Source organism: Sciurus carolinensis, chromosome 15 (assembly GCF_902686445.1).
Source record: "Sciurus carolinensis chromosome 15, mSciCar1.2, whole genome shotgun sequence".
In the NCBI taxonomy this organism is placed as follows: Eukaryota; Metazoa; Chordata; class Mammalia; order Rodentia; family Sciuridae; genus Sciurus; species Sciurus carolinensis.
The window spans coordinates 67,799,505-67,818,860 of record NC_062227.1 but is presented as its reverse complement, the minus strand read 5'-3'; the positions used below and the strand labels follow the sequence as shown (position 1 = coordinate 67,818,860).

Here is a 19,356-nt window from a genome sequence, read left to right as displayed (position 1 = left end):
TGAATTAGAATATGCACACAATTTTAGTCTAAACATGAAAGCAAAATATAAGATAACTTCTAACCCACCATTTTGGGGTGACACACAAGTTTATAAGAGATTTTTACCCAGCAGTTGACTTAAGGAAATAAGTATTTGAGAGGGTCCAGAAATAATGTGCTAACTTACAGTGTTAGGTGAATTATAAAAGGAAACAATTAAGTTATTTTGAGTTAAGTTGTGAATTGTATGATGTGAAGAGTGACTAGAGTGTGAGTAGGGGAACTGCATTGGGGCCATCAAGCTCTCCTGTGGAAGTTGACCTTGAATGACCAGCATATGGACATTCTAAATTTTGTCTTCCTTCCTTCTTTATTGTCATTATAAAAGCAGTATTGCCATATTTTAGAAAGGAATGATAAGGGGAAGTTTTATTAACTGTTTCTGTTGGTGTTCTGCTATATTTCTTTCTAGTCTTAACTGTGTATTTAACTTTTTTTAACATAGAATTTATCATAGTACATGTACTACTTTGTATCTTTTTTTCTATTTAACATTATTCTGCAAGCATTTTTTTCCCAAGTGGTTCATAGGCTCTCTAGCCTTCATTTTAATAGATATTTAATATTTCATGATGTGAATTCACCTTGCTTTACTTAGCCAAAGTTTCTGTGTTTTTAATCATTTTATTTATTTCTACTTTTTGTTATTATAAATATTTTGAGCTATATTATTATGCATAAGCTTTTTATATAGTTTACTTATTGCCTTTCTCAGTATAGCATAGGTGGCCTTTGAATATATACTTTTCTAAAAATTTGTATTTGTCTTAACAACAGTGCCATTTTATAAAGTTGCCAACAAACTATAAGGGGCACTATTTCTTCATACCCTTTTTAGCATTTTAATTTTTAAATAAGAATACAAAATACTATTTTAATAGGCCATAAACGGTACTTCTTTATACAGTTTTCTGTGCCTGCTTTACTAATGGTATTTTTTCATATACATGGTATCTGTTCACATCCTTGGGTGTTCTAAATTTTTCCTACCTAGTGATTTTGTGGCTTTTTCAAAGGGATTCCTGCACAGGCTTCCGTGTTTTCATTTTATGATTGTGTTAGAATTTAAACCATTTTATTTCCTTTGCTTTTTCATGCTTATGAAATGGTGCCATATGGCCTAGAGCTCAGTAGTTGAAAAATTAAAAGGGAAATAAGGTTTGTTTTAAATTCTTTTATTTTGTAACTTCTAGTTAGGTTAATAACTCATTCAAAAACACTTCTGGTGAGCTGGACCTGCCATGGTGACAAAACAGAGTTTGTTTTTCAAAGACTTTATAAACTAGTAGGTGGAGTCCACATGTAGACAGGTGATTAAAACAGTATGATAAGTACTATAATAAAGCATTTTGTGATTGCAAAGGTGGAACACTTATCCCAAACTACAGCAAAAGCAGCTTAAAAAAGGTTTCTGTCACTGTGTTACCTCACAAGCATTTTTCCTTTCTGTTTCCACGTTGCACTGCAGCCTACAACTATATCATACATTATTTATTCACTCTCCTGGGCATTTAAATTCCCCTGAACTCCCTGTTCTGTAAACAATATTACAACCAGTATCTTTATAATTGGAATTTTCTCAGGACAAATTTCTAGAAATGGTATTATTGGATTATAGATTATGAATAATTTTGAGGTTCATATCTAATGCTACGTGCCCTTCCAGAAAGTGTGTACTTCTATATAGAGGGCATGAGGGTTCGGTTTTCATTGCGCTCTTGTCAATATATCTTAATACTGACAAATAAGTATACAGTATCTCATTATTGTTTTGATTTCCATATCAGTGATTAATAAGGTAATTTTTATGTGTTTATTAGACCTTTTATTTTATTTCAAGAAGTTTGTGTTCATGTATTGCACTCATTATTTAGGAGATTTGGAATGTTCATCCTTTTTCTTCTATATATATTAATTTTGCATTAGAAATTATCTTCTTTTGTCTTAATATTTTCTCTCTTTTATGAATATCTGTTCATGAATTATTTTAAAATATTTTTACTATTCTAAATGTAATTATCTCAAGATTTAATAAATTTAAAAGATGATAGTGTTGAAGTTAAAATTTAAATATTATTTCCTTTCCTACTTTCTTCTACTGGAAAGCTTAGGAAATTTAAATTTTGTGACTTAGGAGTATTATGAAAATTATTTTAATTTTAAGGAAGACCTCCAGTATAAATTTGAGTTTTTAATTTGTTCACATATTTTTCTTCTCATTTCTACCCTTCCTCCCCCTGCTTCTCACCTCTTAGGTATGAAGCTCTCTTTCCATTAGTGTTATCTTGTTTGATGTTCATCTGGATACATATGGAACAAGAAACCCTACAACAATCTGGTATTTCCTGTAAACGGAAGGTAACTTGTCAAAATCATTGTTGCGTTTATCTGAGAATATTGAATATTCTGTATCATGACATTTTGTCATAATATTTTATCAAAAATTCTATCTACTTAAAATTTTAGCACTTAAAGAACTTTAGTAAATTTTGTTTAACATTAACAATTAAGTTAAATAATTTGCAAGAAAAAGTTTAATTTATCACAGAAATGCACAATTTAACAGTTTTACCATGTATAGGTTGAGTTTTTCTTAGTGATTACTTAAGAATCACTGATATAAAAAATTTATATATGTAAGTGAATAGAGAAAAATGCCCTTTATCTTATTTTTCCTTGTTTTCACATCTAGCATTTCCTTTTGTCAATTTATTTTAGTGAAAAGAATTTTTATGCTGTCACAAGTTCATTTATAAATTCGATCATAAGGTGCCATTTAAAAAGTTCCCCTGTTATTTTTCCTCCTTATTCTAATCCAAGATGCTTATTCTGTCACCTTAGTGGTTGTAGCCTTACTACACATCTTAGACTGTTTATGCAATACAGTATACTTAGAATTGGCTAAAAGCCAACCACATTTTAAGGACACCTTGATTATGCTGAGTTAGAGAATTAAATTGATGTTTCTTGCCTTTTTTAGAACTGAAGATAATCCTGAGAAATTGGTGATAGAATATTTACAGTTTTTCTGAGGTCAGATAAATGAATATTACATACAAATATTTTCATAGTTGATCATCCTTAACTGACTCCAATTGAGTTTATAAAGAAGCATTGATAATTCAGAACAACTAATTTTTCAATACAAAGATACTCTATTGAAGTATATTAGGTAATTTCTTGTGTTTAACTTTCAGTCTTGGAATATTAATACATGAAAAGCTGTTTTTTTTTCTTTTTTTTATTGTAAACAAATGGGATACATGTTGTTTCTCTGTTTGTACATAGAGTAAAGGCATACCATTTGTGTAATCATAAATTTACATAGGGTGATGTTGGTTGATTCATTCTGTTATTTTTCCCCTTCCCCCCACCCCTCCCATCCCTCTTTCCTCTCTATACAGTCCTTCCTTCCCCCATTCTTGCCCCCCTCCCTAACCTTCACTCTAACCCTAAAACTAACCCCTCTCACGCCCCATTATGTATCATCATCCACTTATCAGCGAGATCATTCTTCCTTTGGTTTTTTGAGATTGGCTTATCTCACTTAGCATGATATTCTCCAATTTCGTCCATTTGCCTGCAAATGCCATAATTTTATCATTCTTTATGGCTGAGTAATATTCCATTGTATATATATGCCACAGTTTCTTTATCCATTCATCAACTGAAGGGCATCTAGGTTGGTTGAAAAGCTGTTTTGATCAGATTAATGTAAATGGTCAGAAAATATTTCAGTAGACTGAGGGTCATTGTGTCACTTTTTAAATTCTAGTTTTAACTGAAAGCAAATCAGTCTTTTTCTAGAAAAGAGTATTAAAGAAGTCCAGGAAATTACAGGGGAAGTCGTGGTGAGGGTGGTCTCCCTTTAAAGTCAACCAGTACAGCTTTCCTGGGGCAGAAGAATTAAGCAAAAACTTAACCCAACAGCTTTTCATGTATTGTAATCGAGTGACTTTCCATCTTACCAAGACAGGGATGTATTGCTTTCTTATAAAAAAAATAGCAATGTATGTGCAAATCGAATTAACAGAACAAAGAAACAGAGAAATATTTAATTTTACCATGCCATTTAATATCATACCATACTGGGGTTTAAGAAGATCAGGACACTCTCTGAAGAACCCCTTCTTCCCTTTGAAAAGGGAAGAATTATGTATGTATTTAAAGGTGAACTATTTACATAGAATAGGAAAAAGCCCAATTCCCACTTTTATTAAATATAACTACATCTCTGTTTAGTATGTTAATAGTGAGACATTTTAACTTTTGGCAGATTTTGTTAAGGTATAATTATACTATAGAAAAAGATTTTTGTCCATTATTTTGCTAGCACATAGTATACAATGGTAACTTGGCCATTGTAAGTTTACCTTTGAATGTGGAAGCAAGCCAATTGATAATGTGCATTAATATGTTTCTTATTATCTTATAGCTTACAAGTATCCAGTTCTCCTATAATACTGACATAATTCAGTTTCGACACCTCTGTCTGGATGACATCCGTAGAGCTTTTTTCCTTGTATCCTTTGTTGAAACTTTTAAGACCTGCTACCTCCCATTTAATGACGTAAGAAGACTTGGAAGGTATTAATGTAATACCACTTGGTCTAGTCACTCCTCTCAACCATATCTTTCTCATATATATAGTACGTATTTTTAAAAAGCTTTTTTTTTAACTACATAAAAGTATAAAGAATAATGTAATAAGCAAATGTGTATATATTTCTATCATTCAAGATATCATTCAACAATTAAGATTTTATCACATATGATTTTTTTTTTTTACAAAATATTAAAATGTTAGGGCTAAAGCTGGAGTCTCCTTTCAACTCCCAACTCCAGTCTTAATTTCTCTCACCCTAGAAGAAATCACTATTATGGGTTTGTATCTTTTTATGTGTGTTTCACATGAAATTTATATTATATTTATATAATATATGTTATATAATTTATATTATATAACATCTATCTCATAAAGGTTTTGGGGTCACATCAGAGAAAATGTTGCTAAAGTATATATGGTAAAAAGAAAAGAAAGGCAGTATGGTAAAGCCTCACCTTGGGAAGACTGACTGACCAGTTCCAAGAAATCCATAGGGAGTTATTCCTTTTTTTAATTTAATCTTTTTTACTTCATTGAGGTATAAATGACAAAAATTATACATATATATGTATATATATATATACACACACATACATATATATGTATATATATATATTTACAGTGTATAACTTGATGCTTTGGTATACATTTGCATTGTACAATGATCAGCACAAACTAATTAACATATTCCTCGTTTCACATAGTTACCATTTTCTTTCCTTCATTCCTTTTTCTTTTCCTTCCTTCCTTCCTTCTTTACCTTTTTTCCCCTCCCTCCTACCTTTTTGGTGAGAACATTTAAGATAAACTCTCTTGGCAGGTTTCAAGTGTACAATTCAGTATTAACTGTAGTCACTGTGCTGTATATTAGATCTCCAGACATTATTTATTTTAAGTAACTGAAACTTCATATGCTTTGACCAACACCTCCTTTTCTTCCCCCCTCCCAGCCCCATCATTCTACTCTGTTTGTAAAACTATTTAATTTACACATATAAGTAAAATCTTACAGTATTTGTCTTTCTATATCCAGCTTCTTTCACTTAGCTTCATGTCCTCCAATATCATCCAAGTTGCCACAAATGGCAGGATTTCCTTCTTTTTTAAGGCTAAATAGTATTCAATTGCAAATATAGATATTTTCTTTATCCATTCATCTACCAGTAGACATTTAGGTTTTTTACATGGTTCAGCTATTATGAATAATTCTGAAATGAATGTGGGAGTATAGATATCTCTTAAGATACTTTTATTTTCTTTGGATATATATCCAGAAATGGAATTGCTAGGTCATGTGATAGTTGTATTTTTAATTTTTAAAGGAATTTTCATACTGTTTTCCATAATGGCTGTACCAGTTTATATTCCTACCAGCAGTGGGTAAGGATTCCCTTTTCTCCGCATCCTTGCCAACAGTTCTTATCTTTCATCTTTTTAAGTGTAGACATTCTAACAGGTATAAGTACCTTATTTTGGTTTTGATTTTCATTTCCCTGATGATTAGTGATATTGACTATCTTTTAATATTTTACTTGTTGGACATTATGTGTGTGTGTGTTTGTTTTAAGAAATGTCTTCACAAATGATATGCCTTCATGTACAAACAGAGAAACAGTGTGTATTCCATTTGTGTACAATAAAAATAAATTAAAAAAAAAAAAAGAAAGAAATGTCTTCAGATCTTTTGCCCCTTTTTCAATTGAATTATTTGTAGGGGGTTGTTGCTGTTGTTGTTAATGCTTTTGATCAGTACAAATTCTTTGTATATTTTGGATAGCTATCCCTTATCAAATATATGACTTGGAAATATTAGAGATAGTTTCTTTGAACTTACTAGGATTCAAAAAAATGAATATTCTCATTTTCTCCTCTCCACCTTTTGCTTTCATTCTTTCATTCTTAATTTCACTTTTCTATCTTCACAGATTCTTTCCACTCAGCCGATGCTAACAAAAAACACTTTCCCCCAGAACACTGGGTCTCCCTAAGTTATAGTTGTATTTTGTCCTGTTTGCTACCAAACTTCTTGAAAGAAAAATCTGTAGTTGTTGCCACTATTTCCTCATAATTTATGTACTGTATCCACAAGTCTTAGAACAGTGCCTGGCGCATAATAGTACTCTATCAGTATTCGTCAAATGTCTCTGCTGAAACTGTACTCTGAATTGTCTGCCGGGTTTTCCTGACTTCACAGTCTAATCTCTTCACTTTACTTGACCATGCTATAAAATTTAATTCTATTGATTTTTCTCTTTCTTTTCTCTTGACTAATAGGACTTAATCCAAGTTCTCCTTTTAACTTTTTATATCATGACTCTTCTCCTCCAAAACCCCTTCCTTTGCCTGACCTCGAACTGTATGTTTTTCTCCAAGCTATACCATTAACCTTCTCCGAACCTGGTTAATGCCATCCTCTTCGATAGTGATGCAGACACCTCTGTGCTAACAGCTCTGAGCTCTGCTGCTCTAGCTTTGGCTTCTCTCCTGGCTTCAGGAGTCATGTGTCCAACGTTCTCCTGGGCATCACCAAATATAGACCCCAGTCTATCTGCTGCTACTCCTCTCCAAGATTATTCTGTGACAGGCCTCCTCTCATTTAATGCATTGCCATGTTCTCAGCCACCCAAATTTGTCATGTCTAACTGCTCCTTGCCTACTTCTAAAGTCCCACTGACTCCCTCAATCTCCATGTCCACTGTCACTGCACTGGTTCAGACTTCCTTGTCTCTGACATGGACTACTGAAATGACTTCCTTAGTGGATTTCCTGCCTCCAATTGTTTGTTTCCCTGATCAAAATTTTATATAATATCTAATATTTATTGATTATGTGACTCACATAAATGTTTGCTACTCTTCATTCTTTTCATGGTAAAATTCAGGGTTTTGTAGTACTATGCCACCAATCTGTGTTTCTTATTTCATCTTTCACCCTATCCTTGAATAAACTCTTAAGTTGCTATCATACCTACTTTCTATTTCTTGGCTGTGTCATTTATTTTTCTACTGTTTCTTTACTGATCTTAGTTACCATATCAGTACTTTAAGACTGTTTATATAGTCTTAGTGCCTTACTTTGTCTCTGATATGTACTAAACAGTTAATGTTAGTTGGTTAGATAATTGGTTAAATGAATGGATGCATGACTCTATTTTAGGCTCAACTCACCAATTCAGATGCCACTATTTCACTTAAAGTTTTTGTGATTCATATTTCTCATTTAGGATTTCTATACCTATTTTTACATATATAAATATTATATTATAAATATTATATATAAATAAATATATTATATATATAATAAAATAACTAGCATTTATTGAGCCCTTTCAATAGGCCAGGCATTATTTTGGGAATGTTACTAGCAACAAACATTGGATACCAATAGTATTAATACCTACTTTTTATTACTATACTAACACAAATCTAACTTTAAGAAATGTCAAAAAGATGCTCAAAATTTTCCGTAGTCTCATTTACTAATGGAATTATCTGAAACGTGCTTGTTTCTTTCTGAGCCTTTCCCAGAGCCTAGCATGTGTTTCACATGTTGTGGGCATATAATAGGCAGTTAAGTACTAAAATTGTCTTGCATCTGAAGATGTCTATCATACATAATAGGTCTGTATTTTACTTTTGAAAAAGACAGTGACAGCTAACTACAGATAAGGTTCACCTTGTTCATGTTCAGGAAGAGGAAACTAACCTGACAAAGATGACTTGCTAGGCCTCGTATTTCTCAGTATGTTGCTTCTTCAGCCTGGTTCTTTCAAAATATATGCACAAGGAATACAATTGAATATTCAGTTAAACAATTCATGATCAGTATACAAGTAAATTCCCCTCATGTTAGAATTGGCATGTCTTTTCTAAATGAATTTGGTATGAATTCCGACTTGCTTGGCATTTCCTTACCTCTTTTTTTAGGTTTTCTTCTTAGTAACAGCATTTTTTGGAACTGGAAATATAGCCTCTATTAACAGGTAATTTTAAATCAGTGTGTGTGTGTGTGTGTGTGTGTGTGTGTGTGTATGTGTTTGTATTCAAAAGCTAATAAAAATTTGAACTTCTCTAGCTTTTGTTCTGTACCTTGTTTTTTATGCTCAGTGATATCTTTTAGGGATTTAGTGTGTATCTCCACATACAGATTGATCTAGTTTATTTTCAATGGCTTTACAATATTCCTCTATACAATGTATGTTTGTGTTTTAATAAGAGTAGATTACAGAGAATTAGTTTGAACATCCTTTTAGCAGAATAATTTTCTTTGAAAGCAACAGTATGCATTCTAAAATCCTTTTTCTTTATGTTATGATTCCCTAGCTTTGATCTTGCCTCCGTCTATTGCTTTCTGACTGTATTTAGTCCTTTCATGATGGGATCCCTGATGATGTGGAAGGTTAGTTTTCTTCTTCATTGTTTGTATTAAGCTGTTGCTTGAGTAAGATTATGAATTCATTGTGATGTTAAGATTACATAATATTTGACATTAAGATTATAAAGTCACTGCAGCAGTTAAATAGCAATAGAAGAAGATACCTTTCAGACTTGACATTGACAACAATGCTAAACTAGAGGCAGTACATTCTCCCCTTTTCTTCTAAATAGTTAATCTTCTTGTTTTAATCTGAAAGAGTATTTGACTCAAAAAGAGGATTCTGTGTTGGTTTCACAAAGTCCTGTAAAAGGTTATCAAAGCCTGTGGGGAAGCTGTGATCAAAACTGCAGTGCTGCTCAGGATTCTAAAGCTCCCTGAACCTCTCTCTGGTCCCCACCTTGAGATAGCCAGCATGTTATAATCTTTCCTCATAATCCATGAACCTAGAATTGATTCACTCCCTCAACAAATATGTCCTTGAGTGCTTCATTCACTGATGTGGCAGGCACTACCTGAGTTCTGACAGTAGAAAAATGACATATTCTCATATTTCCAGAGGTATAGACTCTCTGGTGGAGGGTAATTCATGTTCATTCTTTTCTTCTCTAAGGTCATTTTACTTATCTTGTTCCAACTAACAAATTTCCTCTACCATAGTGCCTGGCACATTTTATGTAGTCAGTACATATTTACTTAAATAAAGTAATTAATGCCTGCCTAAAATCATATTAACCTTCTGTTCAGATCACATAAGTAGTAATTGTTAAAGGTATATATTCTCTTCAGAGGTTTCATTACTGCACTAATATAAAAGTAAGTTTAGGAAATGTTGAAAGATACTCTGCATTTTCTCATGTCTATTCTCTATTGAATTATTTGAGAACATAATTTTCACTGTCTTAATTTTCATTCACATTATTTAAATGGTGGTTGTTCTTTTCTCTGTTAAAAGACCATAAGCCTAATTAAAAATAAGAAAGAAACAAAGACAGACAGGAAGGCTGGCGGGCTAGCTCAAATTAGAACACTAAATCTTTAATCTCCAGCGTAATTCAGTGAGCTTTAACAGCATATACACAAGATCACTTTTGTTGACCTATTTGTCATCAGTGAGGGCCCCCTTGTACTCTTTTATTTATATGTCCTTCACTTGAAAAACAAACTTATGCAGTCTTTTTTTCTTTTTAAAGTACAGATTGAACCCAGGGGCACTTAACCCCCCAGAGCCACAACTGAGTCACATCTCCTGCTCTCCCTACCCCATCTTTTTTCAAAATTTTTTGAGACAGAGTTTCACTAAGTTGCTTAGGGCCTTGCTTAGTTCCTGAGACTGACTTTGAACTTGAAATCCTCTTGCCTCAGCCTCCTGAGCCACTGGGATTACAGGCATGAACACTGTGGTGTGGCACTTATGTGGTCTTGAACATCATTTCTTTTTTATATTTCCTCCCATTCTTAAAACATCAGGTATATATATATATATTTTTTTAATTGGTCATTGAGAAGTAATACCTCAAAATATTAACAATCTTGCCTCTGGATTATGAATTTTCAAATAGTACAAATATTCTTATACCTTTCTCTATTTTTTTCGGATTTATTATAATTAATATGAATTTTATAATAGAAATAAATGAGTATCTTTTAAAAAAACAAAAAGCACTGATAAAGCATGAATCATGTTTATAGTATTAAAATATAGCCAGATGAGTTTAGACATCTGTAAATCAAGTTATCAGGCTGCTTAATCTATTTTATTTGGACATTCTGTGCTTTTCAGAGCTGCTTGGTATCATTTGAAAATTGATGTTAATTATTAAAATGAGTTAAATAGAGCAAATTTTATAATAGGTTATTTGAAGTATACGTTGAAGTTATCTTCTATTCTGTGTATATTAATGTAGATTTCTAAATCGATTTAGATTTCTAAATCAATTTTATCACTGTTCTATGTCATTGGAATCGTGTTTTTTACTTCAGTGTTTGCTCCACACTAGTATATGTGGAAGTTATTTGAAAAAGTGAAAGTATTTCCGTAAGCAGAAATAGTATTTGTTTAAAAAAGTGTTTCAAATGCTCCACTTACCAGTGGCATCATTTGTTCTTTTGAACAGATTTTAATTCCTTTTGTTCTTATCATGTGTGCTTTTGAAGCAGTTCAGTTAACTACACAGTTATCATCAAAAAGGTAAGACTAATGGTTGAAAAGCATTGGATTTATCCATTTTTGGTAAATGAGAGTAAACATTTGAAGATATTTCATGTAGTTTTTATTAAAACCCTGCGACATAGATTGTTACTTACAAGAATGAGAAATATTTCACTCTTCTAGTCAGAGTTCAGTTGTCGTTGGAGGAAATTAGTTGATTAGGTCCCCTAGCTGACAAATATGCTTTCTAAGCAATAAAATATTATTAGGTTATTATTCAATTAGTGAGGAACTTCTCTAGCAAAGGGTAAAATATTAATGTTAAATATTATAATTAATTACTTGTTTCTTATACATATAACTGTGCCTATAAAACCAAGAGATATCATTCTAACTTCTTTCAGCTCCTTTCTTAAATATGTTTTAGACAAATTTGTTAACATTATTTCATTTACAATGGCTTGAAACTAATTTTCTAAATATCAGTAATTCATAGTTTCCAGTTTTGATTTCTACACATTTGACAAATAGGGTAGAAAGTATTCTTTCTGAGTTTTGAGGCATTTCTAGAGTAATCAGTCTTAAACAATCAAGATTCTGGGGGAGAAGCTGTCAACTCATCTCTTTGATTTTTTTTAACTAATAAAATTGGCTCATCAACACAAGGATTCTCCAAAAAACACTTGATATAAATATGAAGGTTCTTAGCAGTTTTGTTATTCTTGAATCGCACTGGAATACTAAATGTTGAAAGAAACAACTAATATTAACATAAATTTGCATGTGCTCTTGATGAGTTTAAGCTAGAACTAGGTTTAGCTTACTATTATGCCATAATTTCAAAAAATGTTTTTCTAATGTTTAAGAATCGTAGAGAAACTTTAGATTACATAGAGGGAAATAAGAGGGAGGAGGGGTGGATATGAAAGATGGTGGAATGAGACAGATATCATTATCCTACATGCATGTATGATTACACAAATGGTATGAATCTATATCGTGCACAACCATAAAAATGAAATGAGGTACCCCATTTGTGTACAACAAATCAAAATGCACTCTGTAAAAATAAAAAATAATTAATAATTAAAAAAAGAATAGTAGAAATCTTGTTTCTAGTTTGAAATGTTAGTGTATCTTTGCAAGATATTTATTTGAATTTCATATTGAAGTATTTATGCTTTGTCAATGTCACATGGAGGACAGTTATTTAGATGCAATTTTTAAAAACTAATGACATGTACTGCTATCCATATCTGAATAAACTTTTTACAGAGGATTTTAATTAAGATTTGAATGAAAACTGGTACATGGGGAATGAAAAGTCAAAGACTTGACAAAACGTGTATGTGTGCCTGTATTTGTGTGTATGCATGCGTGTGTGCTTAGTGATTATATCTTGATACTGAGGTGATGAAAAACTAAACACAAAGGGAGAGAGCTGGGGTAGCCAAACTAAGGATAACAGTATTCTCTTTTACCCATTAAATCCTTATAAGACATTGACATTTCTCCCTGGATTTCACAGACTTCTAAGATTGAATGTCAAACATTAAACCTAGCAGTTCCCTTTCTTCCTATTGACAGCTAGCTTCTTATGCTGTTTTCTTTATGCTGTTTTTGTGAATCCTTCACAAAAGCCTAAGTTCATCTATCCTTTACTGCCATATCCTATTTTTTTTTAATTTTAATTTTAATTTTTTTTTTTTTTTTGGGTGCTGGGGATCGAACCCAGAGCCTTGTGCTTACAAGGCAAGCACTCTACTGACTGAGCTATCTCCCCAGCCCCATATCCTATTTTTAAATATGAGTGATATCATCACTCCTTCATTTCCACATTTTCATGGTTTTATTATTTGTTGCTAAACATTTTCTTATAGCTCTTTAAAGGATAGGGGCTAAGTTGGGATAGTGGCTTATACTAATACCCTGGTTATCAGATGCATAATGCCAAGGCTGAGATCATCAAACCAGTGAGATGATTCTGATTATATTTCTTCTGATTCCTTAAAATACATATTGAACAAAAGTAAAGTAGAAAAACTGTGTTAGCATTGTTTTATTTTGCATGACTTATTTTGTTAACTTTTCTAAATATCAATAATTTGGTCTCTCAGTCTTGATAATGGGGTTAATCAACAAAGCTTTGTATATTTGAGGTAGAGGCCATCAAAAGAGGGAGTCTGTGAGCTTGAAAACTACCTGATGGATTTTCTGTTGGGAATGCTTTTGGCTGTGAGTAGTGAAAATCTCACTGGCAGTAGATGTGTCTCCTGCAACAGGGAGTCCAGAAGTCAGCTGTGCAGAGCTAGTGTGATGCCACAAGCAACCCTGCCTTCCACTCGCCCATTTTTAGGTAGTTGCTTTTCCTCAAGGGTTATTTATTTTCATTGGGATCTTAATGTATCTGAAAAGTGTACCTGTTGTATTAGCTATAATTTGTCTTTTTTTTTTTTTCCAGCCTTTTTCTCATTGTTCTGGTCATATCAGACATTATGGCTTTGGTAAGGCATTATTGGATACTTGGTAAAAATAAAATCAAGAAACTAAGTGCTGAGATAATTTAATCAAGAGACATTTTAATGCATTTCTGTACATGAACTTTTTAGCTACTGAGTTCCAATGCTGACATAACTGACACAGATAAATTATTTTTTTCTAAATTACGTATGAAGTAAGAGCACTCTTCTTAAGGTGTCAAAAGTCTCATTACTTGATTTATTCAAACCTATCATTTTATACCTATTCTTCCATATTGCTTTGTTTCTGAAATGAACCTTCCACAGGAAGTTAACAGAAGCTAATGTTAGATTTAAATAACACATAATTCTCCTACTTAAAAGTTGATTTTTTTTTTAACCGTTCTTTCAGATTAAAAGAAGAAAGGAAAAAAAGGGAGGAGTTGTAGGAAGGAAAAAGGAAATAGAGCTTTTCCATTGGGAAGATATTATCAAGATAATAGCTATAATAAATGAGTTCTGAGTGAGGAGCTTCTGTATAGTATATTAACACAAAGAGGAACCTATTTTACAGGTGTAAGTTTGAGGGGTCTCCAAAACACTTTTGGATCTGATAATTCACTAGAGGCATTTTTGAACAGCATTATATTCAGTTATGGTTTACAACAGTGAAATCACAGATTAAAATCATCCAAGGGAAGAGATGCATAGAGCAGAGTCCAGGAGGACACCAGATGCAAAGCTTCTATTGTTTTCTTCCTGTGGAATCAGGATAGTATTACTCTTTCAGCATTCAGGCATGACAGTACACATGGAGCCCTGCCAGACGGGCTTACCTTAGCTTTGATTTCCCGGTCTTTTATTGGGCTCGATCACATACCACCCACATGACTGCTCTTTAATCTGTATCCTTCCAAGGGTAGAACTGGTACTATGTGCCCCAAAACCCCCATCATAAATCCTATTGTTAGACTATCTGATGACCAATACCCCAAGCAAAACATTTCTGTCAGAATTGACATTCCAAGGACCTAAAAGTCACCTCCCAGCAGTTGAGAACAAAGGCCACACCTGTTTTGGAGTAAGATTAACGTTTTTCTATATAACATTTCTTGCCAAAAGTGTCTAGAGACACAGATTTGGGTAACTTCCCAAATCAGATTTCCTAGTTCGTAGATTTTGTGTTCTATTGAGCTATGGATCCAATATGTTTCTGAAATTGACTAGACGTAGTTTTAGAACAAAATCATCTTTCAGAGCTGGGGGTGCAGCTCAGTGGTAGAGTACTTGCCTAGCATACACGAAGCTCTGGGTTCGATACCCAGCATCTCAAAAAAAAAAAAAAAAAAAAAAAACAACTTTCAGTTTTGCTCACCAAGTGAGAAATAGACAAGACATGGTAATAAAAGAGAACTGAAATTCCCTGATTAGTTTTACATGAAGAGTCAGATTGTGTAATTTAACTTGCAAAGCCATTTGTGATCTAGCTTCTGCTAATAGACTGGCATCATCTCTTACCCCTCTGTCTTTGTTTTCTGTCTACACCAGCCTCACTTTGAACCTATAAAACTCTTATCTGGATGCTTGATGCCTATGTAGGCCTTTGCCTCTGATGGAAACATACTTCTCCATCTGTCCTCCCCTTCATCCTTCTCTTTCATCTAATTCCTACTATTCACCAGATTTCACCTTTCAATGAGACGTCTTGCCTTATACCCCTTCTGTGATTCTGTAATTGCCCACATTTTCCAATAACTTTCTCTCATCTCTCTCTCTCTCTCTCTCTCTCTCTCTCTCTCTCTCTCTCTCTCTCTTTCTTTCTCTTTCTCTCTCTCTCTCTCACTCTGTCTCTCATTCTTTCACTCACACACACACACCCTTCACACATACATGTGCTGGTACACCTGATAATTTGAATCATTCACTAGATTATGTGCCTCATGAGGGGAAGTTTATCTCTAGGAACTAACAGTGATTTTTAGTACACAGCAGTCTGCTTCAATAAATACAGTTGATGAGTAGATGATATGGCTTCTTTTCATTTACATTTTTGATGTTATATTTAGTTTGTTTTATGTATGTTTATATTTCTAGTTATTCACAGATGTCACTTTTATGTCCATTTGATTGAATGATAATTCTATTTCTGGCATTTAGATTACTGATCATTTTAGTCCAAGCAAAAGTTTCAGTAAAAGGCATACTTTTGTTGATTCTAGACAGATAGTTATTCTGAAGGATCAGAAGAAATATGATATATATGTTTCTAAAACAATTTTGTTTTTAGATTGAATCTAAACAAGCTTTGTTTTTAATGGAGCCACATTTTGTTATATTTTACAGCATTTTTTCTTCTTGGTTAAGGACTATGGCAGCTGGCTTGATATTGGAACAAGGTATAGTATATATTCCCATAGTTCTTAACAGTATAGTAAAAAAAGTAAGACGATATTTTAGTATACAAGGCGTTTTGAGTTAAACATAGAAAGTAGCAATTATTTTAAGTCTCTGGAAGCAAGGTACATCTCTCTACCTTTTGGCATTAACACATTAGTGAATGTTTTCTTCAGATGCTGTGGGCAGGAGGATGTTTTGTCTGGAGAGAACTGAAGGGTAAAGGAAAGATATAAGAAAACTGCTTGAATTGGACAGTTTATAGTAGATCACTCCAGTGTCCTTGTGTGTTCTCTTAATCTCTCTATCTTTGGAAAAATAAGGCTATCTAAGTTGCAGTGTGAATTTTATGTGATGGTTTAAATTTCATATAATCTTATCAGCCTTTTAGAATCTTTAATATAAGAACATTTTAACTCGTATACCTGTAACATTGTTACTGAAAGTATAACCTGAACAAAATGTCTTTTTCCTCTTTATTATGATATGAATGTCAATCACCAGAATCTGTTAAGTTTTTCTCTTTGAGAAGAACGCAAAGTTGATCTTTTTTTCTCTCTTTTTCCAAAAACATTCTGATATAGAGTATGTTTTAATAGACTAATTTTATTTCATTTAGTCAATATTTATTCTCTCTTTGTGTTGCTAGGAATTATGTGGGTTTGCATGAGACACTTCATTAACCATTTTACCCTTCTGGCCAGCTCACAGCTTGTACAGTCTTGTCTTGGTCATATATACATATGAGAGACACCTTTCTTGATACACTGTGGGTTCCCTCAGATCTGCATCTGACATGAATCTCTTGTGTGCCATATGTACTTGACACACAGAAGGTACTTACTAGATCACTGACTTTGTCTTCATTTGTCTCAGTGAAAGCAGAGGGAATATTTTGGTATCTGCTTCTCATCCCAAGGTGCCCAGACAGATAGTAGGCCAGAGAATGGGCTTAGACCATAGTGCCTCGGTTTGAGTCCCTCTTTGGCCACTTTTTATCTATGAGGCCACTGTTGAGTAACTTAATCTTTCAAAGCCTCCATTTCTGTGTGGTTATTTTGAAGGAATGAGTCCATGTTAAAGCATTTATTGTAGTAATTAGCATCTAATAAGTTTAAATAAATGTCCACTATTATTACTGTTTTTATTGTTTGTTTTTAATCATGTGTAGTATTTTTTATATTTGAGATACCTCTCCTTACAATCTCCACAATTCAATTGATTTATTTTCATTTTAGACATAGGTTGGAATTTTGTTTGAAAAGTATTATGCTAAATAATAGCATTTTTGTGTGAAACTTTTTATCTTCAATGGTGGTAAAACATACACCATTTACCATCATAATCATTTTTTAAACTATCACCATCATCCACCTCCTGATCTCTTTCCATCTTACAGAGCTGAACTTTTGAACCCACTCAGCAGCAACTCCCCAGTCTTCCTCTCCGCAGTTGCTAGCAGCTACCATCCTACTTTCTATTTCCAGGAACCTCTGTTGGTGAAATCACACAGTATTTGTCTTTTTGTAACTGGATTATTTTACTTAGTGTAATATCCTTAAGGTTCATCCATGTTGTAGCATGTATCAGAATTCCATTCCTTTTAAAGCTGAACAATATTTTATTGTATGTATATATTGCATTTTGATTATCCATTTATCTGTCAGTAGACATTCATACCATCTTGGTTATTGTGAATAATGCTGCTATGAATACAGTAGTGAGACTTATTTTGGCAGAAATCTGTATCAGTTTGGCTTTAAAGAGGTGCCAAGGATATAATTTTCACATTAAAATGTGCATCACTAATTTATATTATACTAATTAACAATTTTAGATTTTTCTCTGATTGGTTTGAGCCTTATCTTTACCTAGCATCTTTTTTTTTCTTCACAGTACAAAACCTTATTGTAACTGTCAATAATAACATGTATAAAATACAAAGTACCTTTTTGTGTCCATGATTTCAATTCAATTCTGCAAATATTTATTGAGTACCAACTGTGTATTGAGTATCAACTGTATGCCAGAGGAGTTGGGGATGAAAACACAGTCCTGGGCCTCAGGGAACTGACAGCTGGAGAAAGAAACATCCCTGAGCAGGCAATCTGGAGCTGTGGGAAGAGTTCTAGACCAGTTCCTTAGGTCCTGTGAGGGCATGCAGAGTACCTTTCTCAGCCTTGCAGAGTACTGAAAGGCTTCTCAGGACTGGGGCTGTCTGAACATGGCAAGTATAAGGTTTGAAAGAGTATACTGAGTCACAGAATGGAGGGAAAACATGTACAGTGAGAGAAGATGAAGAGCAGAGAACAAAAAGTATGGAATTGAAACTGAAAGAAGTAGCCATACAGCAGGAGAAACCCAGGAGAGAGTAGTATTGTGGAAATCAAAAAGTATGTCAGGAAGGAGGGAAGTCACACAGTGTCAGGTATTACAGAGAGATTAAGGAAAGACATGAAGGTATGCATTGGAGTAAGCAGCAGTGGTCATCGATGAGCTTGGCTAGAATAGGTTCACTGGTATGATCTGGTACTAGATTTTCTATGCTGAATTAGATACACCAATTTCTGGATGAGTGCTGCAGACCAAAGATTATTGATTTTCATCTCTGCCAGGACCCCAATTTAAAAAAAAAAAAAAAAAAAGCCAGGCCTGATTGCACACACCTGTAATCCCAGCAGCTTGGGAGGCTGAGACAGGAGGATTGTGAGTTCAAACCAGCCTCAGCAAAAGCAAGGGGCTAAGCAACTCAGTGATACCCTGTCTCTAAATAAAATATAAAATAGGGCTAGGGATGTGGCTCAGTGGTTGAGTGCCTCTGAGTTCAATCCCTGGTACCAAAAAAAGAAAAAGCAAAACAAAACAACAACAATGACAAAAAAAAAAAAAAAAACTAGGAAAAGTGAAGAGAACAAGAGAAGGGATATCCACAAATATGAGTTCAATGAATTTCAGGAAAAGGATAATCAGAGAGAAATAGCACCCCAGAATCTACAGGCAGGTATTGTGAAAGGATAAGGGAATCCAGAAGGCTTCAGGCTCAGTCACACTTGTAACGTAGAGAGAGGGGTGATAAAATGGAACCAGAGGGGATTAATTGAATATCTGTCTACCAAATACCAAAAAATGGTATCAACGGGCTCTCCATAGTCTCTCCTCTACCTCCATCACTATGCAAAAAGTGTTTCAGGCATTATACTCTTAGGGGAAAACCAGAGGATACCTCTAAAGAGACTGAAAAGAAGGTCTGGGGAGAATTTCACTGCTTTGTTATATGTGCTGCCTACTCAAAATAAATCTCTTCCCCGTTCTATCATTTATAACCTCTTC

At 33.5% G+C, this 19,356-nt stretch overlaps 1 protein-coding gene across 5 annotated transcripts in view; it reads left to right on the top strand.

Annotated features, from left to right (window-relative positions):
• The window catches only part of Pign (phosphatidylinositol glycan anchor biosynthesis class N), a 125,930-nt gene that overhangs the window by 88,230 nt on the left and 18,344 nt on the right, over positions 1-19,356 (top strand). For 2 of the 5 annotated variants that reach the window (XM_047526373.1, XM_047526371.1), the window contains 7 exons: positions 2,297-2,399; positions 4,477-4,563; positions 8,574-8,629; positions 8,970-9,045; positions 11,139-11,212; positions 13,635-13,677; positions 15,976-16,028. In XM_047526373.1, coding sequence (XP_047382329.1) covers positions 2,297-2,399; positions 4,477-4,563; positions 8,574-8,629; positions 8,970-9,045; positions 11,139-11,212; positions 13,635-13,677; positions 15,976-16,028 — 492 coding nt within the window. Of the gene's footprint in view, positions 1-2,296; positions 2,400-3,021; positions 3,075-4,476; positions 4,564-6,005; positions 6,104-8,573; positions 8,630-8,969; positions 9,046-11,138; positions 11,213-13,634; positions 13,678-15,975; positions 16,029-19,356 lie in introns of those variants that run through there. The other 3 variants (XR_007105177.1, XM_047526372.1, XR_007105178.1) reach the window with 3 other exon arrangements.